Source organism: Denticeps clupeoides, chromosome 18 (genome assembly GCF_900700375.1).
Source record: "Denticeps clupeoides chromosome 18, fDenClu1.1, whole genome shotgun sequence".
NCBI lineage: Eukaryota > Metazoa > Chordata > Actinopteri > Clupeiformes > Denticipitidae > Denticeps > Denticeps clupeoides.
In genome coordinates this window covers 7828571-7845349 of record NC_041724.1, presented here as the reverse complement: position 1 = coordinate 7845349, position 16779 = coordinate 7828571, and the positions used below count along the sequence as shown (strand labels likewise).

The 16779-nt window shown below is 42.9% G+C and overlaps 1 protein-coding gene across 3 annotated transcripts in view; it reads left to right on the top strand.

The window, feature by feature from the left end:
- fstl5 (follistatin-like 5) overlaps positions 1-16779 on the top strand; it is a 128651-nt gene that overhangs the window by 101009 nt on the left and 10863 nt on the right. For all 3 annotated transcript variants that reach the window (XM_028959720.1, XM_028959721.1, XM_028959718.1), the window contains 4 exons: positions 17-151; positions 8228-8254; positions 8337-8455; positions 12065-12214. In XM_028959720.1, coding sequence (XP_028815553.1) covers positions 17-151; positions 8228-8254; positions 8337-8455; positions 12065-12214 — 431 coding nt within the window. The remainder of the gene's footprint in view (positions 1-16; positions 152-8227; positions 8255-8336; positions 8456-12064; positions 12215-16779) is intronic.

Below are 16779 nucleotides of genomic sequence, written 5' to 3'. Positions count from 1 at the left end.
CTCCATCATCACACAGCTAATGGCAGCGAGGTCCACATCAGCAACGTTCACTTTGAGGACACCGGAGCATACACCTGCATCGCCAGGAACGAAGCTGGGGTTGATGAGGACATTTCCTCCCTCTTTGTGGAGGACTCGGCTCGTAAAACCAGTGAGTATAAATAAGGTTAATTTAATACTGATAATACTTCTTATGCTTTGCATGTCTATTATTCTTTGATACCCTTTTTATGCCCATTTCTCAATGTTAGTAAATGGTGCATTCACTGTCAGTAAATAATGATGATGCTTTAATTGCTGTTATTCCCATGTTCTAACCTGTTAGGTGAAACCAGGGAACACTAGAACTCAGAACATAAAAATGTAACATTTCTGAGAAAATTTTAGTTTTTAATCCCTAGTGACAATTTCAAGATATAGAGTCAGCTCGGTTAGTCCTTGTCCCCCTTATTCAGATGTCTAAGGGTGCTACATTTCTCAATTATTGCACTAAAATGTTAATCAAGTCTCTAAATGCATTGCAACAGCTCCAGAATGGTGGCAATAAAGGAAATTTAATAAGATAAAGAGATATCTGTGCCCTATTTCTGTCACAATGGAGCCTTGCTATGCATCTTGAATAATTCATCATTCAGGCTGTTCATAGTTTATAACCTTCAAATATAATAATAAAGCGATGTCTCAAAGTCCTGTGATCTACTGCACCCCATCTGACTCTCTGCCTTCCTTACTCATCAGCTTTCCTATACATTTTTTAAAAGGGTGCCCTGTTCCAATGCAAAATGCATATAAATGGTTAAAATCTGAATCTTGGTTATGGAATGGAAAAGTCCAGTATCTGACTTTGCAATTCCACTGAGGTTGGTGCATAATAAAAAATATTCATATATTTTTAATTGAAAGATAAATGAACTGAATAGATTCAGATAGTGGCTGCAATTGCAAATGGAAAATAATGGCCAAATACTCCACAACATTTCAAAAACAGCCAATTAATTAAGGGGTCAAAGGTCACCTCTGACATAATCGAAGGCAGTTTAGAAAGGAATTGTGGGTATTGTATTGGCCCCAGAGTGCACATGGTAACCAGCAGCTGGGTTGCCACATAGGTCAGTGACATTGTAACACTTCTGCTTGTCTTTTCTCCCTATGCATAATGGATATGTCCATTTCCTACCCGCTGCTTGCTGCCTCAAGAAGCCTCTAATTCTTACTCTTTGATCTTGGGGCTCTGACAGAGCCTCTTCTTTCCTGCTGGCAAGATGAAGTGCATGGTTCATGCCTGGTATAATCTCAGGAATCTGTCATTTTTATAAGAATCAAGCCTGTCAAGCACCCACTGAGGGTTAATACTTGTGGACTTGTTTCCTTCAGAAGCTTGATGCTACACCGTGGAAACGTCCTGTAAAAATGTACTACAATTGCGGTTTCCTTCATTTAAGATACAAACTCTCTAGCTTGTCCTTCGACTTTATTGATTTCAGTGGCAAATTGACATTTGATTTAGCATACAAAGTATCTGGTGAAATCACAGACGATCTACAGAAGGTGAGATCACAGGATAAAGATAAGTACAGTTTTATTTAAATTAATCTTATTATTGTATTGCTGTTGTTGAGGTGGTAGAGTTCAGTTCTTGTACAGGCCTGCAATGAAACATCTTCTTAAATCTGAGTTCAGTGTTAATCCGTCTTTAGTGCCTTTCATATAATGTTCAGTATGAAGTCTTATATCACTATTATAATAAAATGCAGCATGTTCTGAGATTTATGCTCTGTTTTGACTGCAGTTTAAAACATGCAACCAAGTTCCTGGCCTACAGCGAAACCCCTCGCTGGGAGCATGACAGGTTTTATTTTCATACCAGATTTGCCTCATTGTGTCTCCTGTGATTTCCTGGGAGCTTTGTCAATATCTGTTCAGATTAGCGCTGTCACTTTTGTTTTGTGGGATGATCTGTCCTCATACTGAGCATGTCCGAAATCACCTCTGCTATCACTGTGATGTATCCATGCAACAACCTGTCCAGAATGAAGGGAAAGGAGAAAATCGAAAGAAACACATACGAGTGATTTCCTCCAACAGAACTCACCAGGTTATGTGAAGGGGAGGTGAACTAAGTTTCCAGGGTCTATAAGAACATCTTTTCTTACATGGTAATAGACAGAAACGCAACAGAAATTACCTTTTTATGATTTTTGAACATAGTCCAGTTAAATAACCATTATCCCTTACCTAACACATTTGATCACCATTTGGAGCCTTAATTCTAAAATATGCTACAAAACAAAAACTATGACAAGAATATGTTCGGAAGTGGGTGACCGATACCCAACCTGCTCGGCGGTACCTCCCTGCATGTCTCTGCTGGAGGTACAGGGACTTCGCGGGACCCCTCCCTGCTCAAGCCCCATCTGTGTCCGTTCGGATGAGAGAGCCGGCCCTCTTCATGCTCGTCTCGGCTGGGCCCACCTGCCACCTGCAGGACTTGTTGGCTCTCTGTCCCCCCCTAACTCCCCCACGCCCCCCCCAATCCTTAAAAAAAAACACGCACACACACACCACTCATCGGCATCCTTGCTGACATCATAATTTTTGTCGCTTTAGTCCACCTGGGCGCTGTTCGCTGATTTCGCTGAGTTTCACGCTCTACGGCGCGTCCACGGTGGGGGATGTGAACGCATCATCTGCCCACGAAGCCTCATCGCTGCTGACTTCAGCTTCCTCTTGCTCATCCTCTCAACCCCTCACCCACGTGGGCTGGCCCACTTCCGGGTTTCATGGATCATGCTGGGGACGCTGCTCGCCATGGGGCGACCCCTGCTTCAGACGGGTAGCACCTCTCCTTCAAATCATGTGGTTCGCCACTCCACCATGGCTCACCTCGACGTGGCATGCCGCTCTCCTCGGGCCGGCCTTCCAGCGACCCCAGCTGGCGCCCGCGATCCGGGGTGCCAATCCTCCGTCTTTTCCTCTGCTTACTTTTGCGGCTTATGCGCTTCTGATGTGGGCTGCCACATTCTGTCTTGTCTCAGGGTGCAAGAAGGGAAGAAGACGCAGAAGCAGGACATGTTTGAACCAAGGATTTATTGAAGGGCCAAAAGCAAGAACGAAATTGAAGGCATGTAGCATAAAGCCAGGAACTCAAACAAACAGATGCTGAGTTCAGAGTCCGTTAAAAATTCTCATGGATTCCTGGTCCATCAAGCCATATTGGTTTAAGTTGTGATGGCAGTGGTGGCCTAGTGGTTAAGGAAGCCGCCCCTGTAATCAGAAGGTTGCCAATTTGAATCCTGATCCATCAAGGTGCCACTGAGGTGCCACTGAGCAAAGCACCATCCTCACACACTGCTCTCTGGGTGTGCTCTCTTTCATGGCTGCCCACTGATCACTAATGGTGAAGGAGTAAAAGCAGGGGTCACATTTCTTTGGCAGACCCATGTGCTGTGCTGCAGTGTATCACAATGACAATCAATTTGCTTTCACTTTCATGACGACTGCATAATGCACCTGCAGTGATCGCCCCATGGCCCCTGGACGTCACAATGGCTCCCATAATGATTCCATATGGCGACAGTAAATGGTAGAAATTTTCCATTTTTTATGCTTATTATCAAGAAAATAATTTAACATTAGTGCAATGCCAGCAGAAGGATTTTTTTATAGCAACAAGCTGCTTGTGCATGTGAGTGTCCACTTCTGTTATTTTATCCACTTAAAAAAAAGAAAATCACCATATTTAACAGGCTCTCATGGCACACAGCCTTATTTTAAATCGCACACCTCTTCAGGCATTATCCTGCAGGGCTCTGTTGCTAAGATCTGCTATAATTGCCTCAAAGTATTGAAATCCAGTATTAACGCGACGAAGAAACTTCACGGATTATGAGTAATTATGACCGAGCGTGTGCTCTGGCAGAACGTCTAACTTACTACGCACCGCGGGAAAAGGCGCCAGAGGTGATGCGGTCAGTGCTATTCCGCCTGGGGTCTTGTTAGAAATATCATTTTGACAAAGAAAGCCATAGACAGAGCGAAGGGCGAAGAAGCGCGGTGGGGGAGGGTGGGTGGGGAAGCCGAGACAGAGAGAAAGAGAGAGCAATCATCTCCGCTGACCGTCTTCACCCCGGAGCCTTGAAGGTCAGGCCGCTGCACTCCCCGCCGGCTGCAATGCGAGTTATTTTCCGGAGTTTGTTGAAGCGAGTCGCCGCCGCCGCCGAGCGGGCCGGCCCACTCGTCCCCCTTGACACACACTCTGGTGACATGACTGCCTGTGCCGCTTAACACACTCTTTCATGGCTGGTAGAGGGACTATACATCATCCCTGTCAGCCTGCAATGAGGTATATATGTCAGACATTACTGCGGGAGTATGAGAATTTATGTGTCAGGGGTCGGGCCGGTCAGGCCTCCTGCGATTCAACCCTTCCGCGGTGTTTAAAACGGGTATCACAGGACCACCGTAACCAAACCTGACACACCTCATATTAACACTGCAGCGTGGCAGCACTCTTTATGTCAGAGGCTACGATTGCTAATGAACTTAGTTGACTAAGTGGGGGCCGCCCAGGGGCATGGAATGATACGGCACGACCCATGAAGTCCAGCTAACAAGGTGTAATGTGGAAAATGGTAATGCTGCTCCAGAAGCTAATGGGATGCAGCACATTGCGGCAGTTAATAACGGAACACGCCGTAATGAATTCATGTTTGCGCCAAGGAGGCATAAAGGTTAGTTGCATCTAAACATTGGATATTTGCATCCCCCCCTCGCAAAAATGTCCCAGATGGCCTGCTGGGCAGAGAATGTGGTTCCTTGCTCAGATTCGCAGCAGCTTATTGATTTTCGCCGGAGACAACCGAACACATTGTTTTAAAGCGCCTCGCCAAGTGTTGACTTAAGAACAGCTTGAGCACCAAGCTCCCATCAAACACTTTTCACTCTTCTTAATGCTGATGTAACGGCCCGTTCCGCTCCCGTCTCTTCACTGGAGCGCCACCATAGGCGAAGTCTCCAGAAAAAATTCACACCCGCTGCTGCCAAGTGGTCTTTGTTTTCCAGCAACAAGACAGAATCTCCTGCAGGGTGAACTGCTTGAAAGATGCTTTTGCTTCTGAAAATGAAATATGATTTAGTTGTTATGTCTACTGTGACAACATTCTCTTGCCACTAATGAGATTTTAAAGCCTTTCTACATTGAGTCCAATATGTATTATTATTCTAATTGTTTTGCAAAATGGTGTCATCAAGCAGCTCAATTTTGTTGTCCTCTTATATTGTGAAGTTAGAAAAGGAAGCATTAGGTCCATCAAATCCTGACAAAGTGTTAAAATCAGCTTGCTGATCGGCCTTTCGATTAGAGTGAAAACATTTGGCTATAAATGGTCAAATAACTGCCTGAAGACATTTCTCAGTTGTGGAAAGTGTTAATCATATTTACTTATGTGGTCATTTACATTTGCAGAACTTATCAGATGTCCTTATTTAGTAACTTTCTATCAGTAGTTAGCGCAGCTTACCATATAATTCATATTTGCCATACTGCCATACTGTCTCCACCCAGTATGCAATGCAATAAGGCTAAAAGCTTATTTACTTTTTCTATTGCCTTAATATTCACAAATCTGACCCTAAGCTTTTAACAGTAAATGCAGTTTTCTGTAGAAATTAAATTTAGAATGATAGTGGGAGAGAATATACATAATGAGGAATATGTGTAATTAAGCATTATTTGCAAAAACATGAGTGTGCTCAGAAATATATGTTTTTATAATGAACTGAATTTTTAAGTTGAAGGCAAATAATAGCAATGTTAACTGTAAGAGGTATCTTTAATTTAATAAAAAGTGTGGGCGTAATTGGAGTGTCTGCTGCTATTCCCTTTTATAAAGCCTCTTTTCATCATTGTAAAAAAAAAAAGAAAAAAGAAAGCAGCCCCTAAAGATCACAAAGCGTTATTCCATCTCAATCGCCAACCACCTTGGGTTTTCACAAACTATTTTTCTTACAGCCCTTCGGTCAGTTTGCTGCAGTTTCTTAACAGTAGGTAAAGTGTCATCATACTGGCCTTTTTCAAGGTGCCTGTGTCATAAGACAAGATGCACAAAGAAACAGAGCTTTAAAGAGCTTATTTCAGCTTTTCCAAAAGGCCAGAGAACAGCATCATCATCTTTTTTTTCTGAACCCTTTATTTAAAATCACTTCTGATAATTGGGCACAATTCTAGAATTGTTATTCTTCAAACCCTCCTGTAGCACAAAGCTCAGTAGTCAATGAATCATAATACTATTATTAAATCTGTCTGGTCCTGGGTCTATACTGTGCATAAATACATTTATAACTTGCATAATTAAAATGTGTTTTTACTTTTTTAATTATACATCTCCGCCGGGGGATTCTGCATATCAACTAGCGTGCTCTGACAAGTTTGCAAGATTAGCACTCAGTCACCCCGCAAATGGCTGATAAGTCACTGAATTGCTCGGAGAGACGGAAATAGCTGCACAGACCCAAGGCACTTGTCATGATTACCATTCCATTTATGGCGGTGGCCCAATTAAGAGCTGCAACCAGCAGTACCTGGCGCTTTCATCCAAATGCATCTACAGGGTCATGTAAACATGTGGCCTTTGGGGTAAACCTTCTGCTTGGAGTGGTTGCGCCTTCTGTAAAGCATGAAAAAAGTATAATATCGGTGCACAGTTTGGAAAGTAGCTGAGCGGAGAATGAACAATCGTCCAAGAGTGGCCCATCGCTGTTCTGTAATATGGATGAGGAATATGATGTATGGGGTCCTTATCTGACTAGAGCTACCACAATCTTCCTGCCAAGTGATGAATAGCATCAATACTCTGTGTTATTGGATGGGACTGGGGCAACCAATCTCATCTATTCGAGCTTCCGTCCCGGCTGGAGACGCCGTTTTTCCACCAGCACAGCCTCGTTCCTTTTCATGAATATCTCCCCTTCCATCAAGCAGCCCACTGCGTAACTTTTAATGAGCCATTTTTAAGCCAAGAGGCGTATACGTGACTGTGTGGTAGGGGGACTTGACTAAGCATTCTTCAGAGATTAGACCCAGGAGAGCACCTCTTTCTTTATGCTTATCTCTACTCCCATCGCTTCCACTTCTTCTCAGACGATGGCTCACCCTTTTTTCCCCCCTTCTGTCTTCGTATGACACGTGCAGAAGTGCCACCGAGTCGAAAGATTAGAATTGGGCCTGAACTGCGGGAGATTGCTTCGCTTACTGCTGAGGAATTGGTTGGCTGTGCCGAATGAGAAAGCACTGTGGAGTAAAATGGGGGGGAGAGGAGTGGCAGAAGGTCATCGCTCCACCCCGAGTGGAGGAAAAAGTGGACCGCAGAACCCTGGGAAATTAGCGCTTATTGCTTCTAATGAAGCAGCAATTTATATTAATGAGCACCGTTTATTACTTAAATCTGCGACATAAAACACTCAGTTCATAAATAACAATGGCATGAATGCCATTACAGTCTGTTTTTTTCAGCACTCATCTCTGTGAAGGGTGATGGGTCAAGGCGACTTCAATTCTCGCTGATGAATGCCCGTTCCCACCGAAAAAGACTCATCAATTCCACGCTGATTGGGAAGTTTAATCGCGTCCCCGGCCTGGCCATGCATCAAGTAGCTCCCACTCCGACTTCGGCTTACTTTTGCGGGATCATAAGCAGTCTGACGCTGGGGTTTTTTAATGCTCGGAGCAGCGTCCTTTGTAAGTGTGTGAGTCGAGATAAACAGGCAGCAGAGGGAGGCTTGGGCCGTCTCCTTCAAGCTTTAAGGCGCCCGTCATTCCTTCCGTTTTCCTGTGGATGAGGGCCCATGACTGTTTACGCTGTTTGATAATCCATTAGGCTGAATCCCGATTAAGCTCTGCGGTGGACTGTATAATTGCACCGGATTTTACATCATGAGCCAGCAATTCATTTTAAAGAGCGAGAGAGTGTTTCAGAAGTGCGCTAAAATGAAATTGCTTCGCAGTGCGTCCCGTTGAAAGAATCACAGAGGAGTTTATAACAGTCTGACACTGCAGCACATCAAGAAGTCATTCTGTGAACTGACATTTAGAAAATGTTCCTGAAACTTGTGATTCCATTAAAATCTTTATAAAGTATAGGAGAACAGGGGTGCTAAAGGCCAATGACATTTGAATGCTTCCTTCTTCTTACTTTTGTGCTCACTCTCTTTTTATCTTCTTTTATTCCAGTGGTAAACATATTGTGGCGAGAGGAAGGTATGAGTGTGCTTCAGTTAACATTAAATTAATGCTGCAATTATTAATATTATCATATTAATAATAATCACCTCTGTTGCAGGTCTGGGGATCACCAACATGTTTTATGTTTTTTATGAGGACGGCATTAAAGTGATCCAGCCAGTGGCCTGTGAAATCCAGAGACACATCAAACCCAGCGAGAAGCTGCTGGGGCGTGAGGTGTGACATTCCCTACACCACACTGAAAATCTGGTTCTATTTTAAGGATGTAAAATTAGAAGCATGAACATAAGTAAAAAAATACTCCTTATCCATCTGGATCATTTTGGTGACACTGACCATGTTTATCAGACTAATTATCAAGCCTTAATGATTATGCTTTGGAACATTCTCAAATTGAGATGTCATTTGCTTACTGAGTGAAGGTGAAAGCAAAACTGGTTGCGCAGGTTGTCTCTTCTACTCGTGCAAATCTGTAAATGGGCAGAAATATTGCAACCACTATCATATCGAAATCATTGTGTATTAATCGGGATTAAAGCACAGATGATTGCATCTTTAAAACTAATGAGAGGTTAATATGTAGAATGATTCAGTAGTTCATTAATGATCCAGACTTTAAAGATCAATGAAGCATTTTGTATGCATTGCAGATGCATGGCTGTGAAAGCAATGAAATTCAATATCAGTGATGATAATTAATTATCTGCTATTACCCATATGTAACTGGTAAGACGTGATGAATGAAAGACTGCGAAAAAACACCAAATTTCCTAATTTCATAGACTAGCAGTGGTGGCCTATATAGCCGGTAGGAAAACCAACCCGTAATCAGAAGGTTTTCAAGTTCGAATCCCGAACTGCCAAGGTCCCCCGGGCGCCTGTCATGGCTGCCCACTGCTCACCAAGGGTGATGGTTAAATGCAGAGGACACATTTTGCTGTAAGCACCATGTGCTGTGCTGCAGTGCATCACAATGACAATCACTTTCACTTTTCACTTCACTTAGGCCCAGAGAAAAGCTGACAGGATGGATTCACGCCTTGGTGATTGCTCAGATCATCAAATTTGCTTTATGAAGCCCAATCTTTTTTTTTAACAGTCTGTAATGAGAATTTGTAAATTAAACATACGATCACATCTGTCATTACAAATATTTCAAGCTCATCAAATTATTCGTAAGATCTCAGGGAAGTGGGTGAACGCAGCCCTCGCTGAGGAACGTGAATCAGAATTCTCATCAGAAAGTGCTGGAGGCCTTCTCATCTCTCCCTCCCTATTTACTGCTCATGATATTATTCAAATTACACATGCACACAGGTGCTTAAATGGTCGCTTTCCTCCTTCCCTCCTCCCACCAGGGATGATTAGACTGGGGTTTTTTTTTTCCATGCCGCAGAAACCCCAGCGATGAATGCATTACTATTAGGACATCAGTCCTCAGGCGATAAATTCATGGAATGCTGAAAGGAAGCATTACATCAATTTCGGGCTCTGGGGCCCCAAGTCACTGGCAAGTATCATTATAATTATGAAACAATTTGTTACTGTTAATTCTCATACAGTGCAGGAATAGATAAGTGGACAGGCAAATATAGATCTGGCTCTACAAGGAGTAATAAAAACCTACTGTCGCGCACACGCAAGGTGAGGAAACAGAGAGGCTGGATCAGACGAGTTATCCAATTGCGGAAGTAACGCAAACAGGCGAGTGAATCTCCGCCGGCTTGATCTGTGAACGTGAGTCAGCCGGACCTGCGACAACCGCAGATGTTGGTGTTCACGTAATGAAGACAAGAGGAAGGAACAGGGCAGGATAGGAAATGGGCAGAAATCACTTTACTCACTCACTTTACTACAGAGGTTTGCCTGAGGCCAAGTCTGTGGATTCGTTGGACCCTCTCTCCAGATGCCACGGACCACCACAGAGGAAGGAATAAAGGTTCTGAGCTGAATGTGCATAAGAAACCCCAGAACAGTGTGTTACATAGTATCACCCAGGGTTGTGTGAGGAAAACATATCACTGACATCTGCAATGTATAGTGTGAGATGATGAGAGGTGCTTCCTCAGATTTAAATTGCTCATTGCCAATGCAGATAAGGAGAAAGGTTTAGTTCTGGGACCTAATGTAAATTTAACATAATTAACTTTAATTTCAACCATGGAAAAGTCATGTCTGTATTTCCACTGTAAAAATGCTACTTTTGAACTCGCCATTGCTGTGTCTCTCCACCGCGTCTGTGATGGTGTAAACACCTGTCCACCTCTGCCTCTGGTCGGCTTTCCGTAAAGTTTAAGTGGTTAGATTACCCATTACAGAAAGATGACTTCACTGAACCTTCCAGGGTAGCAAGAGTGTGCAATGGGCATCACTGCAGAGTTACTGTTAACACTAGTTTAACAAAAGTCACAAGTACTTTGGAGGTGGTGGTGGACCGTGCCTCAGAGAGAATGAACAGAAACAGCGGCAGACGGTGGCATTGTACAACTGGTACACAAGGTTAAATATGAAATATGAGGTACATTAGCGCAATAGTGGGCCGGAACCCTAACTAGGACAGCCTAAATAAGGTGAATTGAACACTGTCTATGCTTGACTAGGTGACTGTGTATTAAAGTGAACCTAATAATTGACACTGTGCCTGGGATTTTAACAGAAGGCCAGAGTACCGGGGCAGTTTCTAGTGGTCAAAGCCTGCTATTGCCAGGACTTGACAATTACGCTGTCAGACCATGGTGACTGGACATATTGAGATCTTTAAAATTTCTTAAGAATCTGTTTAATGGTGCTATTATTGGTATGGCATTAAATAGCTGTGTTTTGACAGTATATACATTTAGATTCAATGTTGAAAAAAACATTGAATCTAAATGTTTAGGTCATTGTTTTTGTCATTGTAGCACACAAAATGTGTCCTCTGCATTTAACCCATCACCCTTAATGAACAGTAAGCAGCCATGAAAGGCACCCGGGGAACAGTGTGTGGGGACGGTTCCTTGCTCAAGGGGATCTCAGTGACACTATGGCAGTTTAGGATTTGTACCCACAACCCTTCAGTAACGAGTCTGCTTTTTACTCGCTATGTCAGCACTGCCCCAATAAGATTTTCGTGATTCAAACCGGATTGCTGACACTTCAGTGAGTTGATCATGCACAGGTTTAGACCCCTGTGGTGCTGCTAGTTGAATGTCAAGGTCATGACACAGAATATTTGTAAGTTCACTTGTAGCCCTGTGAGCTATGTGTACTGGGGTGAAACATTTTGATGGTGGTGGTTTACATCCGTTTACATCATTTTAATGGAAGTTTTAATGGAAAGTAAGTTTTAATGGAAAGTAATGGTTCATAGTCGGTTATAGTCAGTGACCATACACAGCATGTTTTCAAATTCTCTTAAAGTTAAAATATTGTGAATATCATCAGTTGACAGCAGTTCAGGGTTTTGAAGCCACTTCTTTGAACAGTATGCAATGCGTGTGTGTATGTGCCTGGGAGAAGTGGGCTGAAAAGAAATTATTCACATTCAGTGTTTTGTTCCACCGCATTAATCATCTGACCAAATGGCCTTTACTAAGCTTGGTCTGTACAGTAAAACCTGCAGAGATGTGGGATGATTGAGCACGGCCTCAAATGAAATCGAATAGCGCCAATGTAGCAAACTAATTATGTCTGACTGGAGAAAGCTGGGATAATAATTCATTTCTCTTTTTTTTTCATTCATATATGTGCTGATTCTACATTTCAATACTTTATAGTCTTGTTGAAATCTCAATGGATGTTTGAAATTTTTCTTCCATTTGTGATATCTGTTGCTGTCTATGGCAGGAGGAAGTCTGTCCGAAACTGGATGGCGAGGAGGAACAGAGGTGCACATGGTCATCGGCTGTCAATGTAAAGGACAAGTTCATCTACGCCACCCAGCCACTGCTGGGGAGGGTGCTGATCATTGACATTCAGTCCCAGAAAGCTGTTCAGGTGAGTAAAGTTGTCCTAAAGTGACTGCTCCTTTATAAATCAATCTCTAAATCATCCCTGGACCCATGAGAGCGAGAGATAGAGAATGGATGTCACTGACCCTTAAATGAAGTTTTTTTTTCTTTTTCTGAGCATTTAGGTCATATTGTGAGTGTTTTTTAGGCCTACAGTAAATCTTTATTGGCTTTCTGATGGATACGGGTAGCTCTTTATCCTACAGTATGGATTGGTTGCATCATGCAATCCCAGCCAAGCACTGAAAAGTACAAAGGAAAGGATGAAATTGAGATCACTGAGTAAAAGTAATTGGCCTTGACAAAAAATGCAATGTCAGTAGAGAGTGACAAAATCGATATTTTGTATTGTGTTTTAATTAGTTTTAAAGGGGGGTTGTCTTATATATTGCTGTATAGTTTGCAAAACAGTCAAATGCAGTTTCATGAATTATAATGAATGATTATGATAAAAATGAATTCAAGCACATTTTTACTGCACATGGAACACATTGACCGGCTATATTCAGTTGTCAGTGTCTTTCATGGCATTAAAAAGTGAGTAGAGCAGAGACAGACACATTTGATAGTCCTTTCAATATGACATGACATAAAAGTTCTGAAAACTCAACTTTTGACAGAGAGTGGTGGCATTCAGCATTGTTTACTGCTGGTGGAATTTTCCACTGCATTATGGTGTTTCCTTCGACTGCATATGAACGATGTGATTTCCCCATTGACCTTTATCTGTTCTATAAAAACCACACTGTTAATCCAGCATTCACGATTCAACGGCAAAATTATGTATCAAAAGAAAATACCCTGTTATAAATAACAGTTTTATTGATGTTTTATTAAAAACAGAGCATGTTCCCCCTGATATTTCATATGGTTTTTATTGCACGTGTTCTCTCGAGAAATGGCGGAGAGAGGATCTCATTCTGTCAGTCATGTGTGGCCGCTGTCCCAACTGCAGTCTGGGCAAACTCAACCCTTCATCATTCTATGGCCAGGGCTGTTTATGTGTGTGCTTCTCATGGGAGCGTTTGTTCCTCTTTGACTCAAGAGTGATTACTGGCCCTCCAGATGGAGCTCTCTTATTGAGACACTTCTCATTGGTCAAGGGTGCCAAGTCCAACGGGGTGGTCCAGCTGACAGTTCTTTAAACCCTTTTTAAGCCTTTTGTTGCTAATGTGTTGCTGTAAACAGGCATTTCATTCGTAAGGCACGTGGGGTGGATTGTGAGCTTCTCTGGCCTCTGTGCTGCCGCGTTAGTGGTTGCCACGGAGAACAGAACGCAGCGAGTCTATGTGCCTCGGGCATGAGTGACTGGCATCAGTTTGCTGACATGCTGGGTGCAAAGGTCTGTTAGCTCTCTACCGGTCCTGGGCTCCGGCGGGGGCCGGATGGGGGCCAGCGGGCCCTGCGTTTGCCGCCAATGCTCCCCAGGGTATCCCAGGATGCATCTTGTTTTGCTGGCTCCCATTGCACCCTCATTATTCAGTCACCTGGAGAGCTGGCTTCATTAGTTCAGCTTAGCACATCCTAATTAGGCACCTGATCCTCCGATGACTGGGAAGGAGACAAAGAGCCAGAGAAATACTCATTTTTTTAAGGTTCCTTATACTGTTTTACTTTTCCCACTTTCTTTTTAATTACACCGCAGAACGGCAGGAGCTGAGCACACTTAATGATTTTGGTGGAAAAAGACACCAGTTGGTGGTGTTGGTCATTTGCAAGATCAATCCAGAACAGACTCTGAATACTGATTGGCCCCAACATGAGTTGCTGAAAATGTGTCTCATCTCAAAATGTTCTGTTGTAATTGCTGGCAGATTCTATAGCTTCAATTGTTACTGGTCTCATTAGTGACTTTGAATAATGCCTTTTCTTGCAAGCTGCTACAATACCTTACACTGAAAGGCGATGTTGGAAGAAGTTGTCGTGATGAGACTCATTCTTAGGTTATTAGGCAACAACAGGAAGTTACAAAACAATTCAGTGCCTCCATTCTGTTCACGTGTGCATGTATTCAGAACTTTTTTTTAACTAAAGCTGGTCACATCTTTTAGCACACCCTGTTCTTTTTGTTCCATTACTTTAAAACATAATTATTCACTTCCTACAGAAGAATTCTTCTTCTACGTTACTGCACAGAACAGCAATAGATCCAAATTGGAGGTTCTACGTGGAGTTGTTATTCCGCACACATTTTGCTGCCAGATTGATCCTTTTAGCTCCATATGAAACTTTATGCATGTCAGCATAACCCAAATCCCTCCAGGTTCTGATTCAGATCAATGAAGAACATTTTTCTTTTAAAGGATATACACTAGCAGTACGTTTTCAGTACATGCTCTCTGAGCTGGAATGACGACTCTGATCTAAGCAGCATGTTACAAAATGAAGGTGCAGGAAGTGATTTTTTGTTCCTTTTTGTTCCTTTTCATTCCTTAAAGTTTCTAAGAATAGAAAGGAAAGACGACCAATTACATTAGTGAAAGTGAAGTGATTGTCATTGTGATACACTGCAGCATAGCACATGGTGACACAATGAAATGTGTCCTCTGCTTTTAACCATCTGCCCTTGGTGGGCAGTGGGCAGCAATGACAGGCGCCCGGGGAGCAGTGTGTGGGGACGGTGCTTTGCTCAGTGGCACCTCAGTGGCACCTTGGCGAAACGGGATTCGAACCTAATCTCTTGTTTCAATTCTCCATATAACTCAAGCACATCCCCTGTTAGCTGCAGGGTCACTGGCCGGAAGCCCCACCCTTATTCTGAAACATTTCCAGGCGTTGGGTCAGTGAAGAGTCATATTATCCTGACACCCCCTGCAGCTAACCTTCTTTAGAAGTTTCTTGCTCCCCATGCCTTGTCCCAGCCTCCTCAGCGAGAGTTAGACATTTGCCCTTTCCACCTCCATCAATTGCTCACTGTGCTGTCTGGCTCCCTGTAAACACGTTGCTGAGTCTCCATCAAAACCTCTAGCAATCATCTCAACCGGCGATCCGGTTGAGACACTCTATCCACACTCTATCTACTCTATGCGACCAAGTCAACATATTTTGCCCTGGGCTGCCTCCAATCCCCCTTCCCATGGTGCTGTCAGTTCAAACCAGCCATTACTGTCTTCCAGCCCAGCTCTATCCAGAGCACGACGCCTGTTCCACTTTCATTCTTTGCATGACCTTATTGTCAGGAATCTTCTGCTGGCATCCTGGGCTCTTATTGCTTGCCTCTCCCCCTTTTGTACACAAACTCTGCCAGGTTCCTGGACACTTGGTCACGTCACCAACTAATCCGGCCCTGTATCACTGCAGTCTAGCAAACTGGCAAAGCTTGTTGGAGAGAGGTCCAGTCATGCCGAGGTCACATGTTTGCTCTGTTCCACACCACTGAAGGAGATTGCCGACCTCTTCATGGTCTGCTGAGGCCATCTGCAGCTTCTACCACCCATTGTTTCCCTAGGATTTTGGGGTTAGATGGAGAAAATATTGTGTGGATACATGTTACTTTCAATAAATTGTCACCCTTCGGCTCTCATCCAACATTTAGTGTTGGTCAGAGCCCACATCTTTGGTAGTTGAAGTTCTCATATTATTCTCTGGATATTCCCACGAGGGTCAAGCACACAAGCACTCTGCTCTTAAGCATCTTGTACAATATTCTGTTTTGTCCATAGGACCACCTGGCTGACCCCAAATATGGAATGTGTGGCTTTACATGTCAAACATGATGATTCTATAACTCTAGACACAAGCTTTTGAGCCCTGAAGCCTGCAGGTTTGCTGCTCCAAAGACTGATCTATAGCTCTTCTTTGGGATCCTCAGACTGTCACATTGATACTGACAGTGGCTGCTCTTTTTTGTCTCCAGCCAGCTCTGTCCACTTTATGGCTCTTATTTCCAAAAATAAGGGTGACTGTTTCTGATTTTTCAACCAATATCTGCTACATACTTCTCTGTGTTGGCAACTTCTCTGCAATGTAAGCAACAGATCCACAAGGAGGCATGTCACAGCCCAAAGTTTTAAAATCAGAGGCAGAATCAATTGACATATGACATATGGACCTTTAGTTACCAATCATTGCTCTAATCACATCCTAGAATCATTTTTTTTCAGACTCCTCTACTTTCCTCCCGTACTCTCAGAGCTGCCTTCTGCTTGCCACCTGGTCAACAATTTATTTCTCCCTCCTTGCTGACCACTTATCATTAGTGTCATATGTAAATATATAATAGATTACAGTGTCATTTCAAAATGTGCCAAAAAGCCTACTTAATATTTTTTGTTTAGTTTGATAATGGTAATTTATATAAAAGTAAAATTCATGTTATAGTATATCACATGCCTTGCTGGAAGCTGTGTTAAACTTTGCAGCTGTATTAAATTGCTAAATTAATTCAGCTTCCCAGTTTTGGTATGTCATTAAGATTCTGTTAAAGATGGTCTCTCTCCAGGAGAGTGTGAATATAACTGTGTTGCTAACTTCACTAAAAAAGAAACCATGCCATACATAAAACTAGTCATCTAGTTGGAAATGTAATATTTATTTGCATTTGTTTGATTT